General features: G+C 45.5%; 1 protein-coding gene across 3 annotated transcripts in view; it reads left to right on the top strand.

Annotated features, from left to right (window-relative positions):
* The window catches only part of HMG20B (high mobility group 20B), a 156,991-nt gene that overhangs the window by 32,044 nt on the left and 106,061 nt on the right, over positions 1-18,886 (top strand). Inside the window, exons 2-5 of one of the 3 annotated variants that reach the window (XM_069649441.1) lie at positions 827-875; positions 1,446-1,504; positions 2,280-2,382; positions 17,560-17,763. In XM_069649441.1, the coding sequence (XP_069505542.1) occupies positions 1,467-1,504; positions 2,280-2,382; positions 17,560-17,763 (345 nt within the window). In that variant the 5' untranslated portion in view covers positions 827-875; positions 1,446-1,466. Of the gene's footprint in view, positions 1-826; positions 876-1,445; positions 1,505-2,279; positions 2,384-17,551; positions 17,764-18,886 lie in introns of all 3 variants that reach the window. The other 2 variants (XM_069649439.1, XM_069649440.1) reach the window with 2 other exon arrangements.

Raw genomic sequence — 18,886 nt, 5'->3', positions numbered from 1 at the left:
AAGCAACATTCGCTCAGCATGTTTGGGAATGTGTCTAAATGATCATCAGAACAAATCTAGAAGATATTTGAAGCATAATGGGTCATATATGAGGGACACAAAGTTATAGTTTGCACTTCAGGTGAGAGTAAAGTTTTTGCTGCACCATAGAACAACTCTTGGTTCCCCATCGGTCACTGCTGCTTACGAGGTGATGCCGGATACCCAAGAGCCGCTTTGAGCTCCTGCAAATAAAATCTTTATTTCGACCTCCGCCATTCCTTATGTGGCATTTTCTGACCTAAGGAGGCTAAAGGACAAAATGGGTATCTGGGTGAAAACCACATGACACAGCCATTTTGAATAAATGCCATTCTGTGGTAAAACGTAATTGCCCATGTAAGGGTATTTGATCCTGTGCCACCAGCCTATCCTGGCAAACCATAAATTTCACAAAATGTTTGCTACAGAAAAAAAAAGGAATGTATAGTTAGCCTGCAGGACTTCACTATAAGGTTTTAGGGGTTACAGTAAAACGCTGGAATCTCGCACAGGGGACATAGTTCCCTGCACTGGTAGCATTAATGGGCTGACCAGTGCCTGCAAAATCTTCACTTACCCCCAAAAGTCAGTACAGTGTTTAAACCATATCAGATTGCTAGGGGTTCCATTGATGCCAATGGAAGGAAAGTTGCAAAAAGAAAAACCTTTCTGAACACTATGCACTTGTATTCATAGGTAAGATGTCCTAGAGGTCTAGGAATATTGGTACTGTGTTCATTGTTGGCATCTGGGGTACTCGAAGTGATTTTTACTGTGTGTTTTAATGTCTGTGATCCCCCTTTAGGTTCTTCCCACCTCCTGTGCTAATATCCATCAAGTGATAGTGTATAGAGGTGGGTTGTGTCTATTTACAATTTACTGTTTGTATAAATGCAGTGTGTTTTTTATTATGTTATGTTTTACATCAAAAACATAATTGACTTTTATATATAATATTTGAGTGACTTATACAATAGCAATGCAATATGAATTCTTTGGTAATCTGTGTGGACCAACTGTACTTCAGTTTCCGCCTTCTTCCCAAGTTAAGCCTGACTGCTCTGTCACAGGTACCTACTGTAGAGAGGTTTGGTTTACCTTGTAGGCTGAGTTAAGAGACCATTCTTTGAATAGTTGTACAATAATCTCCCTAACAATTGTGGTATTTTTGCAAAAAAGTGCACTTTGTTGGGCGCTCAGTTATCCCTTTGTTACATTCACTCGTAGAAAATCGTGAAATAAATCTGCAAGTTGGGTGGTAAAATATGTTTACTTTCTAGCACGACTACTCTCAGAAATCATGATTTGCTTGGGTTAGCCTGGGTGCACTGTTGAGGTACACATAGGTTGAGTTTCGGGGGGGAATGTTTTGTCTTCATGTCATTTGCAGTTTTTAATGGGAACGATTTTAACTTGTTGCACAGGAACATTGAAATCCGCTGGTCATGTCACATGGGGTGAAGCAGCTGGCGTCCGGGCTTTTGTAAGTACAGGCATACCGCTAACTTGTTGCAATGTATCCTTTATGCTTCAGATGTTGACTCCAAGAACCTTGTCTAGCTTTTACCTTTTCTCACGTCACATTGTGGCATTGCACAATAGCTTTGCTCTAGTACTCACTATAGCGCAGGCCTTGCACATTCTTAAAAATTCCACTAGGCCTGCAGGGTGAGTTCCTTAGTTTACATACTGAACCTAAGAGAAATGCACTTGCCCCAAAGTCACTGGTGACAAAATATTTACCAGTGCATTTTGTAAAATGGTGCATGTTGCCATAAACTCTCTTCATATTCGGTGCAATGCTGTCAAGTATGCACAGTGAAACATGTATTTGCCATTTACTGCAAACAGTGTTTTTGATAAATAAGTATCTAATATCCCAATACTCGTCAGTAAGGTCGATTATCATGCAAATGGTACTCGCCCTTCATAAAAACAACTTGCCAATGCTAGTGGGCTAGTAGATTTTGCAAGCTCTGTTGCGGCGCTCATAATTTGCACTTGCCATTGGCTAGTGACAATTGACTTGTGGCAATTAGGAAATGGTGTGCTGCATGGATGTGTGTATTGAGATAGCAAGTGACATTTTATGGCTGGCTAGCAATCTTTAACCTGAAGATTTTTCTCCTGTCAAGTCCTGAGTATCCCATTGATTTGAAGTACATTTTAGTCAATTGCATGCTTGGGCTCACATGAAGAAGGCATGACCCTTTGTACCAGACTCTGCGCTCTCCTTCACATGCTTACTCTCATTTCAGAAACCCCACCGGAAAGGCGTTGGCTGGTGGAGGCTTCCTAGTGGCCATCAAGCAAGAGAAGGGCGACATGCCCAAAACTGGCGCAGAGAAACCCCCAGAAGAGGTGAGCGCAGCTATGTTTGGTTTGATGACTGATGAGCAGTTTCACTTAGGCTTGATTAGTTCATGTCACCCGAACATTGAGAAATCCTCATTGTTGGCTACAAATGCCCTGTTCTTGATACCCAACACTCTGTGAAAGTACATGTTGAACGGTAAAGTTTCTGCTGTATGCTATATTCAAATTGTATTATAGTTTTTTGTTTCGACCAGGAACTTGCAGGTTTTCTCCCAGGCATGGCTCCTTAATTTCAGTATTGTGCCAACATTAAAGGGACATGTTACAATTTACCCATAACGTACACAAGTTGTGTTTTGTAAACCACACTTACATTATTTTTTGGGTAAGTTCCACAAGCATGCGCAACATACACATTAGTAACATGCACTAAAAAAGCATAAGTGGCACATGTCGGGAGCACTTTATACCCTCTTATTACAAGGTATTTCTTTTTATTTGTCATATTTCTTTTTTTGCCTTTATTAACGACATTATGGTGCAAGCGCACTGCCCGAGATTTGTATATTTAGAATCACCTAAGGCCTTGTATTATTCGACAATGTACAGGGGGATTGTATTGTATAATATAATATTTTACTTATATAGCGCACCCAGCCCTTGGGCATCTGGGCGCATTTCTTACATTGATGGAGCAAAGGTTCATACAGTAGGTAAATTACAAAGGAAAATGTAATAGTAATATAGTAGGTAATTTACAAGGGATTACAATTACAGAGAAGTAGATGCAGGTAAGAATGAGGTACAATTGACAGATAAGGTGGAAAATATACAAAAGGTAAGATATTCTTTCTAGCAGTGTGGAAGATCAGACAGTTTGAGCCAGGTAACTACCTGACTTCTGAAAGTATTGAATGACGGTTGGGCTCCAAGCGTTGCTGGTAGAGAGTTATAGCGTGGATAGCGGGTAATCCTTTTAGCAAATACCCCATCTCACAATCCATTCCTTAAAATCAAAATCTCTGAGCCTCACCATTTCACCTTTTTTATTTAAAAATCTTAAAACCACGTTCTCCGTTAGTAGATGTTTTGCATGGTCCTACGCTGTCTTGCTTAATTCATTTCTGAAACTCTGAGATGTGGCACTTGCGCCTTGGGCGTTGCCAAACGGTTTCCTCATCCATATCCCCCACCCATCTCAGCGTCCCTCTCCTGTTTCCCCGTGGGACTCCCCCCCCTGGAGTTCCTGCCCATTTGTCTGAACACCTTACTCCCACCTTGCTGACTCCTCGCGTTCTCGAATCACGGGACCACCCCGGGTCGCCTTCAACTCCTCTCCACCACTCCCCGTCTACCATCATCCTCCCCAACACATGTCCCTACACTCTCCATCCCGTTCTGCCCCCATGCTTTGCTAAATGGACGTTTCAAATTGAATTCTGTGCACCGTACCTTTTCGGCTAGGCCCGGTGAAGGCTGTTTTGTATATCAGACTTCCAATCCTCAAAGGAGGCGTATGTGGCGACCTTCATGCTCTTTAACCTTTAGGCCAGCATAGTCCCTGTACTAAACCAAACTTCACCACATATAGAATATGGCCAAGCTGCCCCTCAACCCCACACATAACATCTCACAGTTGTTAGGCAATTGGTTGTCCAGAGCCCTATTCGTTTTCAAAGAAGATCTGGACCGTCCTACAGCATATGTGCAGCAGGGCTCAAAATATGCGCTCGCTCTTAGCCGTTAGCTAGTGGTATTTGGCTCTTGGCGAGTTAGCAATGGTGTGCGGTTTCTATGTACAGAACTGAAGAGGCAAGTAACTTTTTTTAAATGGCTGACTAGTAGCTTGCAACTGAATGTTTGCCCCCCCCCCCGCCCCATTTACAGCATGTCTAATAGCATTCCCATAGTATGCTTGTAAGCCCAACAAGTGGCATTCAACCCAACCCTTCCTGGGCACGTTCTCTGGCATCCTGTAATACCTGTGTAATATCTTGGCCCTCCCTGACACTGCATAACCCCCAGTAAATGTGATGGGTGGATGTTTTTGATTTCATTATAACCACTGGCTGTGCTCTGGGCCACCTTCCACATCACCGTTTTTTAGCCAGTCTCTGCAATTGAAGGAGAGGATGTGGCGTGGTAAGCAGAGACGCAAGACATGTGTTTAGGTTTTGACCGACTTGGTTGTAGGTTTTCCTCAGGGAAATGGGGTGTGGAGGAAGTATGAATGCTTAGAAGTACTAGGGGAAGTTAGCAAACAAAAGGGACAACTAATCTAAAAGGTGCAAGGGTTTGATCAACTAAACACTGGTAGGAAGTTGCAACAACACAAAAGAATGCCTAATCTTACTAAGTTCTTGACCCCAGGAAACCCTACTCTTCTAAACGAATGTCTCTCAAAAAGATGGCCAAGTTAGAGTCTAATCTAAAGTCCTTCAGCTCCTTGGTTGACCCTAGGTTAAAACAAAAGATCTTAATGTTGGTGGCCCAACAAAATTAACAAAGGGAGGTTTCTTAAGTTTCTTGATAGGATGTCGTCCCCTCGGGCATGAATAGCAGTTTTCTCTCTTGCTTATAGTCGTGCTGTCTCTCAGGAATGTGATTTTTATATAGCATGACCCTAGTTTGAAAGGAACGGCATGCTGTACAGTAAAGTAAGTGGAACATATTGAGGGCTATGCGGGTGAGAAGACTTGTCAGTCTATGGTCCTCATTTTTTGGAGTTGTGTTTCTTGAAACGCAGGTCTTCAAATCTTTCCTGAATCATAGGAGGGCGCGGGGTGGAAGCCAGCATGATGATAGCACGAAGGTTCTTCCAAATTGTAGAAGCATCGTAGGAAAATGATTTTTTTTCTGGTGGTCTTTCATGCTCTTCTTGGATTCCAACTTGGGGATATTTTGGCTCCTGGTGTTGCGCTGACCTCCTGAGATGTTGACCTTTTCATCGAAGTGTGATGGTGACTTTGACATTAGAGCTTTGTAGGTGATGCAAGCTGTCTTGAAGGTGAGGTGCACTTGGAGGGGTAAACCCCCCAGTTCTTTGAGAGTGGGGGTACATGTGGTCAAATGTCTTCAGTCCTGCGATGAGGCTTGCTGGACAGCTTTTGGGGCAGACCGGAGGGCGGCCACTAATGGTTGGAACACCAGACAGGAGGACGTTGACACCACCCATGTACCAGGGTGTGCGAGGTTCGAATGCATGGAGCGAAAAGTAGAGATCTCAAACATCCCTGCCTCACTCAAGCCCTCCTTCAATCCCCAATTCCCCTTCTAAACATTAGAGAATGTATATTGCAGGAAAAGCATGCGGTTATAGACACCAAAGCAGACATTCAGAATTCAAACCTGAGTTACTTGAAAAAGCTGAGGTCATACCAGGAAAATGAACTAAGAGTCTCAGTGTGCTACCTGCACTGCCAGCCAACCCCCACCCTCTCCCAAGCAATGCAAGACATCCCTTTCCCACTTGTGCATAATTTGCCCCCCTCCTTGCTTGATCTTGGCCAAATCAGGATAGGAGTATTTCTTCTCTCTCTCTCGCTCTCTATACATCCCCCCCCCGGCAGATTCAAAAGGAGAGACCGTAGTGAAGGATTGGCTAGAAGCGAAAGACCCACAAGTCAGCCAGAAGCAGCTCAGAGGAGTCGGGTGAATCGCCCAACCAACAGGAGTGGATTGCGCACAACAAAACAGCAAGCACCGTCCAGAGCACCCATGCCGATTATACCAGTCGCAAGGTCAATGCCCATAAGAGGAGTGGGGGTGGCACTCAGTGCAGGGCCCCTCGAGAAGTAAGTGCTCCCTGCAAGCGGGCAGTGACACCCGACCCCAGGGGGCCCCGGGCTCCTAGAGCTCAACTCCCGGGGCTTAGCAGCCATCCACCTACCCGCTCCACTTCGAAGAACTCAAGCACCCGATTCAATTGCTGCCTCCATAAGCGAAGGCCTGCTTTCACCTACACCGCAATTGAGGTGCTATAGCCCTACCCAGCAAGCAGCAGACCACGCGTGTAGGCATCATCACAAGCCAAACAAAGGGACACGTGGGGGCCAAACTGTCACAAGTCCAAAAGCATAGCTCTGCTTGCAATCAGTCCCCCGTATCGGAAGCCTGCAGTAGAATTTAAGGGGCGCGAGGCGCAAGCAGCGCTAGTAGGGCAGTACTGTTGTGAAGGTACATACAGTGCATCGCTGCGCCCCCACCCCCTGACCGAGCCATCGGGGAGCAAGCCAAGGAGCCCCTTCAAGGCTGGGGAGGCTGCAAACACGCAGTGCCAAACGCAGAGCCGGCCCCCGTGGCACCATGAGTTGTTCACACTGAACTGATTTTAGGACTGCTGCACTCACTCCTGAGCCCTATTCCATCAGGGCAGGGCAATCCACCTCCACAGCAGGTGCCAGGGGCTAAGCCTCGGGTATAACGCCAACAAAAACATCCAGTGTGTAACCCAACCACTACAAGCACTGGTCGACGTAGGGAGCACATGCCTGGAGAATTACACCCGCAACAGCAGTTACAGGAGTATCGGCACACACGCTCCATCATGGCGCCCCAACCCTCAGCAGACCTACCGATATTCGCCTATTTCTGGATGAGATCAGGTCTTTAAAGAGCAGCATGGCAACCACAGTGAACGCCCTGCAAGACCGAGAAAACAAAATTGAGGACATGGTAGAGGCCCTGGAAAATTACCAACTGTCGACTAACCTGGTGGAAATGAAAATGACAGGTCGCTTCCAAGACCTAGAGCAGAGATATCTAGAACTGGCAGCCAAGGTTGATGACCTTGAGAACCGGGATAGAAGATCTATTATACGTATACAAGACCTTAAGCATTTGCCGAACGTAACACCATTGTGTCTGGAAAGGCGAGTGAAGGCCTCGGTCAACTCTCTTTTCGCCACCCCAGACCTCGAGTTTGAAAGAGTGCACCGGGCGGGAGGTCCGCCCAACAGACCGATGTCGGTCCTAGCAAAATTACATCATTACAGGCACAAGGTTGAAATTGTGCAGGGGGCCAGAGAGCAGGACCACATCGACTTTGAGGGCTTGCGAGTCCGAATTTTCCAAGACCCAAGACCTGTCGGCAGCTACCATCACCAAAAGGAGAGCTTGCCGCCCTCTGACTTCATGGCTACGTGAACAGAATATCCGCTATAGGTGGGACTTCCCCCTTTGCTCTTTCCTTTGAATTTGGCAATATGGAATATAGGGTCGTGTCCGCGGAAGAAGCAAACCGTGTTCTACAAGGCCTAACAGCAGGATCAGGTGGCGTTGAGATGGAAGAACTCCCCTCATCCTCCCATCCGCCCAGGAAACCAATTGGCCCTTGGCCCAGGAGGGGGCGAGCCAAAGGCACCAGGAAATTCAAAAGATTTAACACTCCATGACGCACCACAGGCAAATGATTGGACGTGAATAGACTGTCTAGCTGCCCAAGTACACTGTAGTGTCTGCTTGATAATGGGCACCAATCTTAGCAAAAAGGGCTGATGCTCCGACCCACGAGCAAGGATTCAGGCCAGATTGTTCACTGTTCTCTTGTCTTCGTTTTCCGGGCTGAAAGGTTATGTGTTGGTTGTAAAATGTTAACGCTGACCAATCCGTTTCTTAGAGTTAAAGGTTGTGGGTCGCGGGAAGTCCCCCTTAGTGTGGCCCTATGTTTTTTTTTTTCTAGGGTGTCTCCAGTTACAAGGGGTATTCACTCCCCTAGTTCTTTGGGGTTTTGGGGCCGGGGGGTACAAAGGGACGGAGGAATCAAGGAGTTGGGGTGGGATCAGACACCAGGGAACCTCAGCATACAGCACATTACTTCAGATTGGCACACAGCGCACTCACATGGGTTACACGCCTGAAGTGAGTTAAAACGCTTCAGACCACAGTGGTCGCAGGCACGAGACTGTGCACTTTGGGGACAAAAACACAACCCTACACGAGATTCTTCACAAAGCAGCAGCATGGCAAATAATTCAGTTAGATTTGGGATGCTAAATGTGAACTCACCCCAAAAGAAATCTATGCTGGTGAGGGCGTTCAACCAGTCCATCCTGGATGTTCTCTTTGTGCAGGAAACCAAGTTTCGGAGTGGATAATTACTCCAAGGGAAAGGCAGCTGAGTGGAGTTGTGTGGGCATATGGACTGGTTCAAAAGGGCTGTGTGGGCATCTTATGTCGGGCATCATTGGGGTTGCAAATCACACAAACCCACAGAAACTTGGACGGGAGGTACCTGGTAATAAACGGGATCATTCGATCGAGGGTAGTCACATTGTGCTCAGTGCGCCCAATAACAAACAAATTGCATTTGCCAAGGAGCTCTTTGCCTTCATATAGAAAAATTGAGAACAGGGTTCTAATCTGCGTGGGATTTTCAATATGGTGATGGACCCGGCCCTGGACAGTGTCTCATATAGAGAGGGAGCCATTTCGCTCCCTGGGATTGGGCCTTTCCGATCCCTTTTGCAGGAACACTTTTTGATGAACACGTGGAGATCCCACAACCCCCATACCAGAGAACACACCTTTTACTCACCCCCGCACCAAACGTTCACCCGCATAGATTCCATCTTCCTGGAGGCAGAACACAAGCACAATATTGACAAAGCAGCCAGTGAACTAGTGGGCTGGTCAGATCACGATATGAGCACCATAAACTTAGACTTAGGCCCTGGCACAATAACAGACAAAAGATGGATCTGTAACAACACCCTTTTTGAAGATCATGTCTTTAGGGATTCAGTTGATACCGAAATTAGGGCATTTTCTGAACAAATTGGCATTGGTGATCCCTCACACATTACAGTATGGGAAGCAGCAAAAGCAACGATAAGGGGTCTGCTGATAGCTCTGATAGGGCAGGGGACTTGTATGAAAAGATTGAGACTGTTACGGGAGGCTCACCTGCAGAGAGAAATAAGCAGGCAGAGGGGGGGGGGGGGGAACGCCACTGAGACGCTGGCATACATAAAGGTGCTTAGACAAGAGCTTAAAGAACTGTGGAGAGGTTTGTCAAACAAATGGGGATAAAGCCCACACATTATTAGCAGCCAAACAAGAGGCAAGAGAGTGGAAAAAGTGGTATATAAAATCAAAGATCAGAGGGGTGGCAACGCTTAACAAAACTACTGAAATTACGTCTCGCTTCGCTCAGTTACATGAACAATTATACATCTCAGACTGTGCACCCACCCAAAGAAATATAGAGAAATTCTTAGATAAATCTATATTTAACCCTTTGCAAACCCAGGAAAGGGACGAATTAAGCGCCCTGATAATACTAGAGAAAGTTAGTGCCTCAATATCTAAATTAAAGGCAGGATCGGCGCCAGTGCAGGATGATTTCACCCCTGCATTTTTTAAGACTTACAGCAGAGCGATGGCTCCCTTCTTCACCCTACTTTTCAATGACATCATGGAAATCGGCCAGGCCCCAGCATCCTTCACAGAGTCTTGAATCATCATACTCCCCAAAGAAGGAAGGGATTGGCTCAAGTGTGGTTCACATAGGCCAATCTCCCTGCTAAATGTTGACGCCAAAATCTATGCCAGCATCCTCGCTAATAGGCTTGACCAGGTAGGCTACATGAAAGAGCGGCAGGGGTCAGACAACATCTGCAAAACTCCAGAATTAATTGCGTCAATTGACCCTCAAAACACAGACCCCACCCTAGTTTCAGTGGATGCAGAAAATGCATTCGATAGAGTGGAGTGGCCGTTCGTTTATGCTGAAAGTCTTGTGTAAGGCTAACCTGGGAGCACGCTAGATTACAGGTGCACAAGATTTATATCACAACGCAAATGCAAAGGTGGTGGTCAGCAGTGTAGCATCCCCCCTTTTGCCTTGAGTCTGGGGACTAGGCAAGGCTGTCCATTATTGCCTTTGATTTTCGCACTAGTAATGGAACCTCTTTCCCAAAACATCCGGGAAAATACCTCAATTACGGGGATCTTTCAGTTTGGGAAAGAATATAAATTGTCGCTGTTTGCAGACAATGTCTTAGTTTATGTAACGCACCCAAGGTGGTCCATCTTAACTCTTTTAGCTGTTATGCAGGAATATGAGACCCACTCGGGGATTTTTGGGTAATCGAAGCAAAACAGTAATCAACCTGCTGAAGAATGATGGATCCCTCACAGATAATCTATTGAATAGTTGGGTTTTGCAGCAGAATCGCGACCACATCCGATATTTGGGGGTAACCATCACGAAGTAGTTAGGAGACCTGTACCAGGCTAATTTCAGCCCACTCTAGACAACGATTAAAAAGGAGATCCAGAAATGGTCCAAACTAAAACTCTCTTGGGCAGGGAGGTTCATGACAATTAAAATTAATGTGCGCCTGCAGTTTCTCTTCATGACCCCTCATTGACTACAAGACAATGATCCTTCCAAAAAATAAGGGGGTCATGGCGTATCCGGACATCTAGGAGTACTATAGAGCAGCACAACTCTGCGTGTTGCTGGACCATTTGAGAGAATCCGAGGACAAGCAATGGGTCCACCTAGAGAATGAGTATTTTACACCAGTCACGCTGGGGGAATGGCTCTGGGTCCCTCAGAAATAGATGCTGAGGAGAGTACGTGAACATCCAATCCTGGCAATCTTATGGACCCTTTCGAAAAAGAAACCAGACATGAGCGGTGTCGCCACATGGCCTTGTTCCCTAAGCTGAATCTGGGCGCCTCCAGTTAGGGATCGTATAGCAGACCCAATTTGCTTTCAACCACTATATGAGCAGGGTTTGGTCAGGGTGGGGCAGATGTGAAGGGATGGGATCTTCCTGACTAAGGAAGAGTTGGAAAGCGCTCTGCAATGAAAACTGGATCAATCACTTGCATTGCATCAATAAAACTATATTTAAAAAAAAAGTAAATAAACAAAATGGCCACCATGGATGGGGGCGTAGTCCCTTCTCCCTTTCCATGGTGGCCATTTGAAAAAGTAATCAAAAAGATGGCCACCAGGGAACTGGGAGAAGGAACTACATGTAGTGCCCTTTCCCATTCCATGGCAGCCAGGACACGGACAAAGGCTTTGTCGGGCTGGTAACGAACCAGCGAGGGCCAATGACCTTGCTTGTTAGAGGATTATGGACTCTCGTCTGGTACTAATACTCATTCTCTCCTAACAGACGAGTCACATCCTAAATTCAGTACTGGGTCTGGGGCTTCTAACTAATTCCAGAGCGCTCATTCCCCAGCTTATACAGAATAGTTGCTCACGTCACTGCAGCGTAGGTATGCTACGATCTGCCCCATTACGGGAGCTAGGACCTAACTATTCTAATTTGATCCACCCTTGAGCCTTTGTTTTCACCACCACTGCTTCCATCCCAAACACCACGACACCAACTTCCCAGTCAATTAGACCAGTGGAGGCGACCACTGTTCTGTGGCACCCTTTTGCCTCGCTACCTCCAACCCACTTCAATACACAGCTAACATCTTTGTACCCATTTCAGCTAGCAAATGTTTTTCTTGGCTGATTAGAAATGAGGTAAAGGGGTCAACTGAAACCTATAGCTCCAGAAATATGTGGCAGTCCTGGCTTGATGGTTCACAATCAAACTCCACTGTGAATAGTTGCATAAAGAGGATGTTTGAGTGTCCCAATGTATAGTTTGAAGGTTAAAAGCTAATTGTACTGCTTTCCGATCCAATGAAGGAGCCACTGGGGAGGGCAGTTAAGGGGCATCAACTAATCGTATGCTGGCACCCACCTGAATGGCATAGAGGTATGCTTTCAACATTAAGGTCTTCCCCAGTTCACCTTTCTTTAGTGCGTGCCCCCAACCGCCTGTACAAGTTGTTGCTGTCTGAGTGCAATGCACATGGCTAACACCCTCTGGTCGCATGTACATCTTGCTCCCTCGTTTTTCAACTAATTTAGGCCTCCATGTAACACCAATAAAACCCCTTCCATAATATTAAAAAAGAAGAGACAACAGCCCACCTTCATAACTCCTGAACATGAAGAGCATCCTCCTAATCCAGGAATGGGGTGCACTACTTTAACCCTTATCAAGCCCAAGTAAGAAAGTCAATTTACAGTGCTTGTAGCTGTGGGACGGCTCCAGCTAAGGGAGAAGACCCACACACAATGCTACTATTGTAAGGAATGGACGAAAACAGTGGCATATTTAAACTTTCCAGGAAAAAAAAGTTTAAGCTGAAGGAACATTGATCTTTCTCTATTCCCAATGGCGCATCCAAGCCACAACACGCAGGAAGAGAAATCTCGTCAGTTGGGTCAAAATCTCCTTCAGCTTTACCTCTCGCAAACTTTAGCTTCACCAAATGTCTTCTTTTTTACATTTGGGATATCTGGGCCAAAAAGTATATGTAGTCCATTCAATCCAACCTTTCCCTTCTCCCTGTCATCTCACAGTACTTCCTCTTTTGTGGACATTTTCATAAATTCTGCAATCGTTGCAGCTAGTACTCTGCCTAGCCCTTATCCAGCCATGATCTTTTATGCACAGCATGATAGGCGTTTCTACTCCGCAGCCCTCCACTCTGTCCTTAATGTCCAACATTCTCCCTGTGCATTTTTATAACTTTTGCAACCCAACTCCCCAGCCCTGACACCCTCCCCCACCCACATAGTGCCCTTAACTTTGACTATGCATGCCCCTTCCCCAGTCCCCCCCACATCTTCCTCCCCCAACAGGTATTTGCACTCGCATCGGGGGCAGCTGTTCTCGCAACGAGTGGAGAACTGCAAATCTGCAGCATCGTCTCTGACATTTAAGGTAGCTCGTAGACATTTCCATCAACCCATCCCTGATTATCATGGGTGAGAGATTCTGCCGACACAACCTTCAACTCCCGGCTGGATTTCTCCCCGCCGGGAGCGGGATATTTTACTTCACAAACGATGCAGCCTCCTCAGGAAATGTGAAGAAGTACGTTTTATTCTTGAATTGTAGGCGCAACTAGGCGGGATAGAGCATAGCATAGGGGATTCCACGTTCCCGTCTTTCTGACCGGCCTCTAACAATGTGTAGTGATCTGTGTGACAATGGGAGCGGGGCAGGCTAGCACCGCCATTACTGTAGGCTGCGCATGCAGCGGTCGTCCCTCTCAGCCCGGTGTGTGAATGAAGGCGTGTGCTGGTCCCGCTCAAGGTCCGCTATGGTCCACTTCCATCAACTGATCTTCGTTGGGGGGGGGATAGCCTCCAGTCCCTCACTTCTACTGGGACATTCCCCTCTCATTCTTTCCTGAGCTGACTATGGAGGCCTGGCCTCCCGTAGTGGCCGCATTGAAGAGGTGACATGCAGAGCTGTCCGATCGTTTTCAGCTCGCTCCTCCTTGTCAACGGATGTGTATCTCACCCCCAGAATAGCACCAGGAGGCCGCACCGCATTTGTGGAGTCAGGCGCGGCCCAGTCTGTGTGTCGACTTCTCCAGCAGGCTGGCATCAACAAGAAACAGGTCACTACGATGCACAATATCGTAGTTTCTGTTGCCTCCCTGCTGCATATTATACGAACGCGCTCTCACCGCTCAGATGTTGTTTACTCAGTCTTTCAAGCGATTTAGCCTCATTTTAAGCAAGTTATATCGCAGTGATTCTCCCCTCAGAGTGGAGGTCACATGAAAGCGGCCATCTTGGCCAACGCGCAACAGCAGGCCCTATAAGCACCATATTCAACATTTTAACATTTCATACCAGTATAGCAGGATTGTTTTTTAAACTAAAGTGTGTTTTTGTTTACTTTTGGTTTTTAAAGATTATGAGGCTCACTGTAAGTTTGCCGGTAAATCCGCCAGGCTACCGGCAACCTGTATTACCGTTACCGGCACTTGGTGCGATGGAATGTCCACCTGTTTACGAGTGCTGGGTGACCGTGTAACTCCCCATTCCATGGAGTCTGGAGGAGTTTGCCAGTATTACAGGTGCCGTTATTAACTGCGATTTCTGCCACACTTGTTGTTGGTGATGCGCAAACATGCTGGTATATGTTAATACCGGCATGTTAATTCTGCACCGGCTAAGTTATAGTCTGTGTCACAAACCTGCCACACAAGCCCAGCTTCCTAGCAATCGATCTGAAAATACAAATGGAAAAGAACATTTGACCGTATTGTAAAACAAAGTACCGTTCTCACTGGTGTATTATAGCTGGGGTAAAAATACACAATCGTTTATCCAGTGGTTACAACAGAAGAATAACCAACAATCCTATCTGACTGGGCTCGAAGTGTCTACAGCAAGATGTGAACACATTATTCGTCACCATCAGATTACCTTTTGATTAGGAAAAATGTCTCTTTTGGCCTACTTTCCCTACATAGTTGTATGGAGCCCCAAACATTTTGCTTTTGTTTTTTCAACTGTCCTGACTTTTTACCCTCCGCTGCCCTCTTGCTCATTTTGTTATGGGGAAACTGATCAGTCCTTCAGGCTATCAGTACTGGGAAACTTTGCTTGCCTTTCATTTTTTCCTTTTGCAACTTTGTAGCATTGCACACAGCATCTTACCATGAAGTGCACTGGGCATGCTTTTGTATCACCCTAGTCTTTTACACTTGGCATTTTTGGTTACTTTTATACGTGCCTAAAGACAAGCTGGTGGCAGCCATTATGTTTGTACCATTTTCGTGTTATTTCTAGTATGTACGTTTGCACTTACCGCATATGGCTACTAAATGTGGTCACTTGCCAGCGAAAGCCCCAGCTTCCACGGGCTACAGATGCCTCTGTGTGTAGCTCAGGAAGGGAGTGGGTCTGTCTTGTCCCACTTCACATCTGCGGTGCCTGAAAGTCCGTGTGTGGAGTGTGAATGAAACAAATAGTGGTCCCTGATTGGACCGCTGCTGGCTGTTTGAATGGTGAAGATCCTTAACATTGGTGGGCTTAGACTTGCTTACAGGCTTGATTTTGGATATGATGATGACCCTGCAGCCATTTCTTCAAACCAGAGTTGGCGCCATTAATCCTGTGTAGGAGAACAGCTGACTGAAGATGCGAAGAAGACTCCTGAAGAGGCCCGGCATCCCTTCTGCATCTGGCCCGGTTAAGCCCTGTTGGACTACCTGATCTATGAAGGCCCTGTGTGGTGCGTCAGCTCCTGGACTGTTTTGACCAAGAAGTTTCAAAACATTCTTGAGGATTCAGCTATCCTGAGACTTCGTGAAGTGTCCCTGGACCACCGGGTGGACTGACCAGCTCTTGCTAGAACATTCCGCATTTGCAGCCAGAACTTCGGTGGTCGCCAACTTGTGGTGTAAGTCTCCTTCCTGCTGAATTTCAGCCTCACAGCTTCAAGGGATCCTGCTCCGGATGGTCGTCTTCACCCAGGACTGAAAGGATGCCTGCCGCCATCTGTGTGCGGTGGCCATTGCTGGAAGTCGCCTTGCCCTGTCCTGTGAAGAGGTCTGCATCAGTGCTTTCTGCATTTCTCCATCGCTAAGGGTTGCACTCTGCTCCATGACCCGACCTGAAGAATCTTTGCTCCTGCAGCTCCTGGTCACTTCTCAATGGAACCAATGGCAGAAAAACCAACCTCCAGAGACCCCCCGGTCGACCCATCTAGTCATCTGGGAAAATTGAGCTACGGAGTAAGCAAAGCATTTGTCTCACCCTTGTCCTCCATAGGATAACATTAAGTCTCTTTGTATCCTTCCATTCCACTGCTCTTTGGACGTTGCAACTTAGCAGTACAACCTGCAAGTAGAACACATTTTTACTTGCCAGTAACTTTGTTGCATCTCTTCTCTTGAACAGTCGCCAACGCAAGTACTTTACATGCATCAGATACATTCTGGGAGAAGCAATGTGACATTTGGGCACAAGACCCCACTTTTCATAGGGGTGGGACTCCTGAAGCTAGGGCATATTTCTTGTGACCTTGTTCCATCTTACTGCATCACTCACCTTCTGTTACTGATTTAAGTCATTAAATGCATTTTTAAGAACCTACGTTGATTACAATTATTGAGCATTATGCGGTATTATAATCTGCTTGTTTTATTTTTTTAGTGAGAGTTTTGGGCCTAGAAGAAATATAGGGCCTCATTACACGGTATGCGGTAACCGCCATGGTTGCCGCCGGTATTTTACCGTGTCCGCCTTGGTGGATGGCGGAATTACCACCCTACTCCAAGGTGAGCGGGGGTGGTAATTCCCCATTCACCAAGGCACTTCCCCATTCCCATTTTTGCCCCCACAGGGCACAATGGGAAATGGGGAAGGAGCCAATTACGGTACCGCAAATTGCGGTAGCGTAATTAGCACCAAGGCCCCTTTGCGGGCCAGGCGTTGAGGTCGGGTCCGGCAAAGGGACCTCGTAGTAAGGCGGTAAGGGTTTACCGGTAACGGTAAACCCTTACCGCATTCCGCGTAATGAGGCCCATAGTATTTTTTTGTACATTCCTATCTAAAATGAATTGTGTGCTTCACTGAGTGGAATCATTATGCAGCCCACTCATTCTCTCCTGAGAATAGCCTTTACTGCTCTCCATTGCTGCTCTGATTTGGTTTTGGCTATGTCCGCGTCTCTCCAAAAAACAAAAACATCATTTTGATACTAGAAAAGTCAATATTTGTGTATTTTGCTTCCAGAATTTTAAGCTGTGAGTAAAGTATGTTTTTTATGGAGCAAAACAAGTAACTGACATTCCCATCGGAGGTATTTTTATAGGCAAGTAAAAATATATTTTAACTCTAAAACAAATATTTTTTGTGAACCATACTTCATCGCACTTAGAATAAAATTATTCATTTCTACCTTCAGGTTCCTTTTTTTCATATCGGGCAATAACAATACTGGAGTTTGTTGTTGTGGCACTGTTCTGTCACTGATCTGAATATTCTGTGGGTGAAAGCAGGGATGCCGGTTTCTGTTTGTGAACTGCTTCCTATTTTATTTTTTTGGTTGGAAAAAGATTTACTTTTTTTAAAAAAAAATTTGTTGGAAGCATTTGCCGGTTTTTAGGGAGCTATAGTGTTGGGCTAATCTAGTGGTTTGATTCCACTTCTTAAAGATCTATACTTTTTAGTGTATTTCAGTGGGAAGTTGGAATTGATCCCTTCAGAGCCAAATGTGCCTTGTAAGGTTTGCTTGCGCATACAAGATGTTTTATCAAAAACATTTATGCACAAAATTCTGTTGATATGCCCTAATTCGGAACCAGGTGAGCTCGTGTGTGGCTTGTGTTTACTGTGTACTTAGTCTGTTTTCCCTTTTTATTCTGCCCTTTGGGAATTGAAGCCGGTGAAGAAGAGAGGATGGCCGAAAGGCAAGAAGAGGAAGAAGATCCTTCCTAATGGCCCCAAAGCACCAGTGACTGGTTATGTGAGGTTCTTGAATGAACGCAGAGAGCAGATCCGCATGCAGCACCCTGAACTGCCCTTCCCAGAGATCACTAAGATGCTTGGGGCAGAGTGGAGTCGTCTACAGTTGCCAGACAAGCAGGTAGTGGGGGGGGATTGTCTTCCTGTTCTCCCATATTATTTGGCTGTGATGAAACATTGGCTTTGTAGAATCTGATTGCTAATGTGATGTTTTTAAATAATATTTCGGGTATCGATTGAAATCCTTTGCCTTTGTCTTATTAAAAGTCAAAAACTCACCAGTAGGGCTGTTTTGTTCTTGATTCAATAGTTCTCAAGTATTACTATTCTGCTGCGTGCATTATATTTGTGTTAATTTGCAGTGTTGACTTTTAATAAGACACATGCAAAGGATTTCGCTAGATACCTGAAATATTTATTTAAAAACATCACATTAGAGATCTGATTTTACGAGCCTGTTGTAACATAAATGATAATATGTATTGGATTTCAGAATTATTACCACCCATGTAATTGCATATGTTCCATAAACATTAATACTAATAACCGTGAATTTTTTTGTTTCCCTCCCATTTTGTATTTATCATTTTTTCATTTTATCTTTTATTTTTCAGTTCTGTCACTTAACGTATTTGTTTTGACTTTCCCAGTTTCAAATTGTTATTAGAAGTGCTAATTCCCTTCTTCCTTGGAGGCCCCCCAGCTGTTTTGCTGGTCTTGAGGACTTTTAATACCCTGTAGTTAGTTAGACCTTTTTCTCACTCTTGTGTATTTTTCTTTGCTTTGATCCCTGCGTTTCTTTTGCTTTTGGAGCCTGACAAACTCCACAGGCATCATCTTTTTGTATTGTGACACACAGCACCTTCATTGCAGTGTCACAGGGAAGTCCTTTGGATTTCTGCTAAGGTTTAAACACCTATCTTGGATAAACTACTGTTTAGAGTAGAAATTGACTTTACTTACCTTTTTCTCTTTGTAGACCCAGCACACACCATTTTATGTGGAGTGCTGGGGGGTTACTTAGTATCCCCTTTGTTTACCTTCTCATGTAACATTTTTTATGTTACCCTTACTACATTTAATGGCTGGTGGCAGTGGTTTAATTTTCCTTCCATTGTGTGTTTTTACTGCAGGCTGAATCCTCAGCTGCAGTATTGCACCCATGGGTGCCCATGTTGTCAAAATGGGCCCAGTCTTCTTTTTTCGCCATTTCTTGTTTGTAAGGGCCTTCTTGAGATTTACCC

Source organism: Ambystoma mexicanum, chromosome 1p, assembly GCF_040938575.1.
Source record: "Ambystoma mexicanum isolate Mex_15411 chromosome 1p, UKY_AmexF1_1, whole genome shotgun sequence".
Classification (NCBI taxonomy): Eukaryota; Metazoa; Chordata; class Amphibia; order Caudata; family Ambystomatidae; genus Ambystoma; species Ambystoma mexicanum.
Note: the sequence above shows the minus strand (reverse complement) of the source record. Positions and strands in the feature narration are given on the sequence as shown.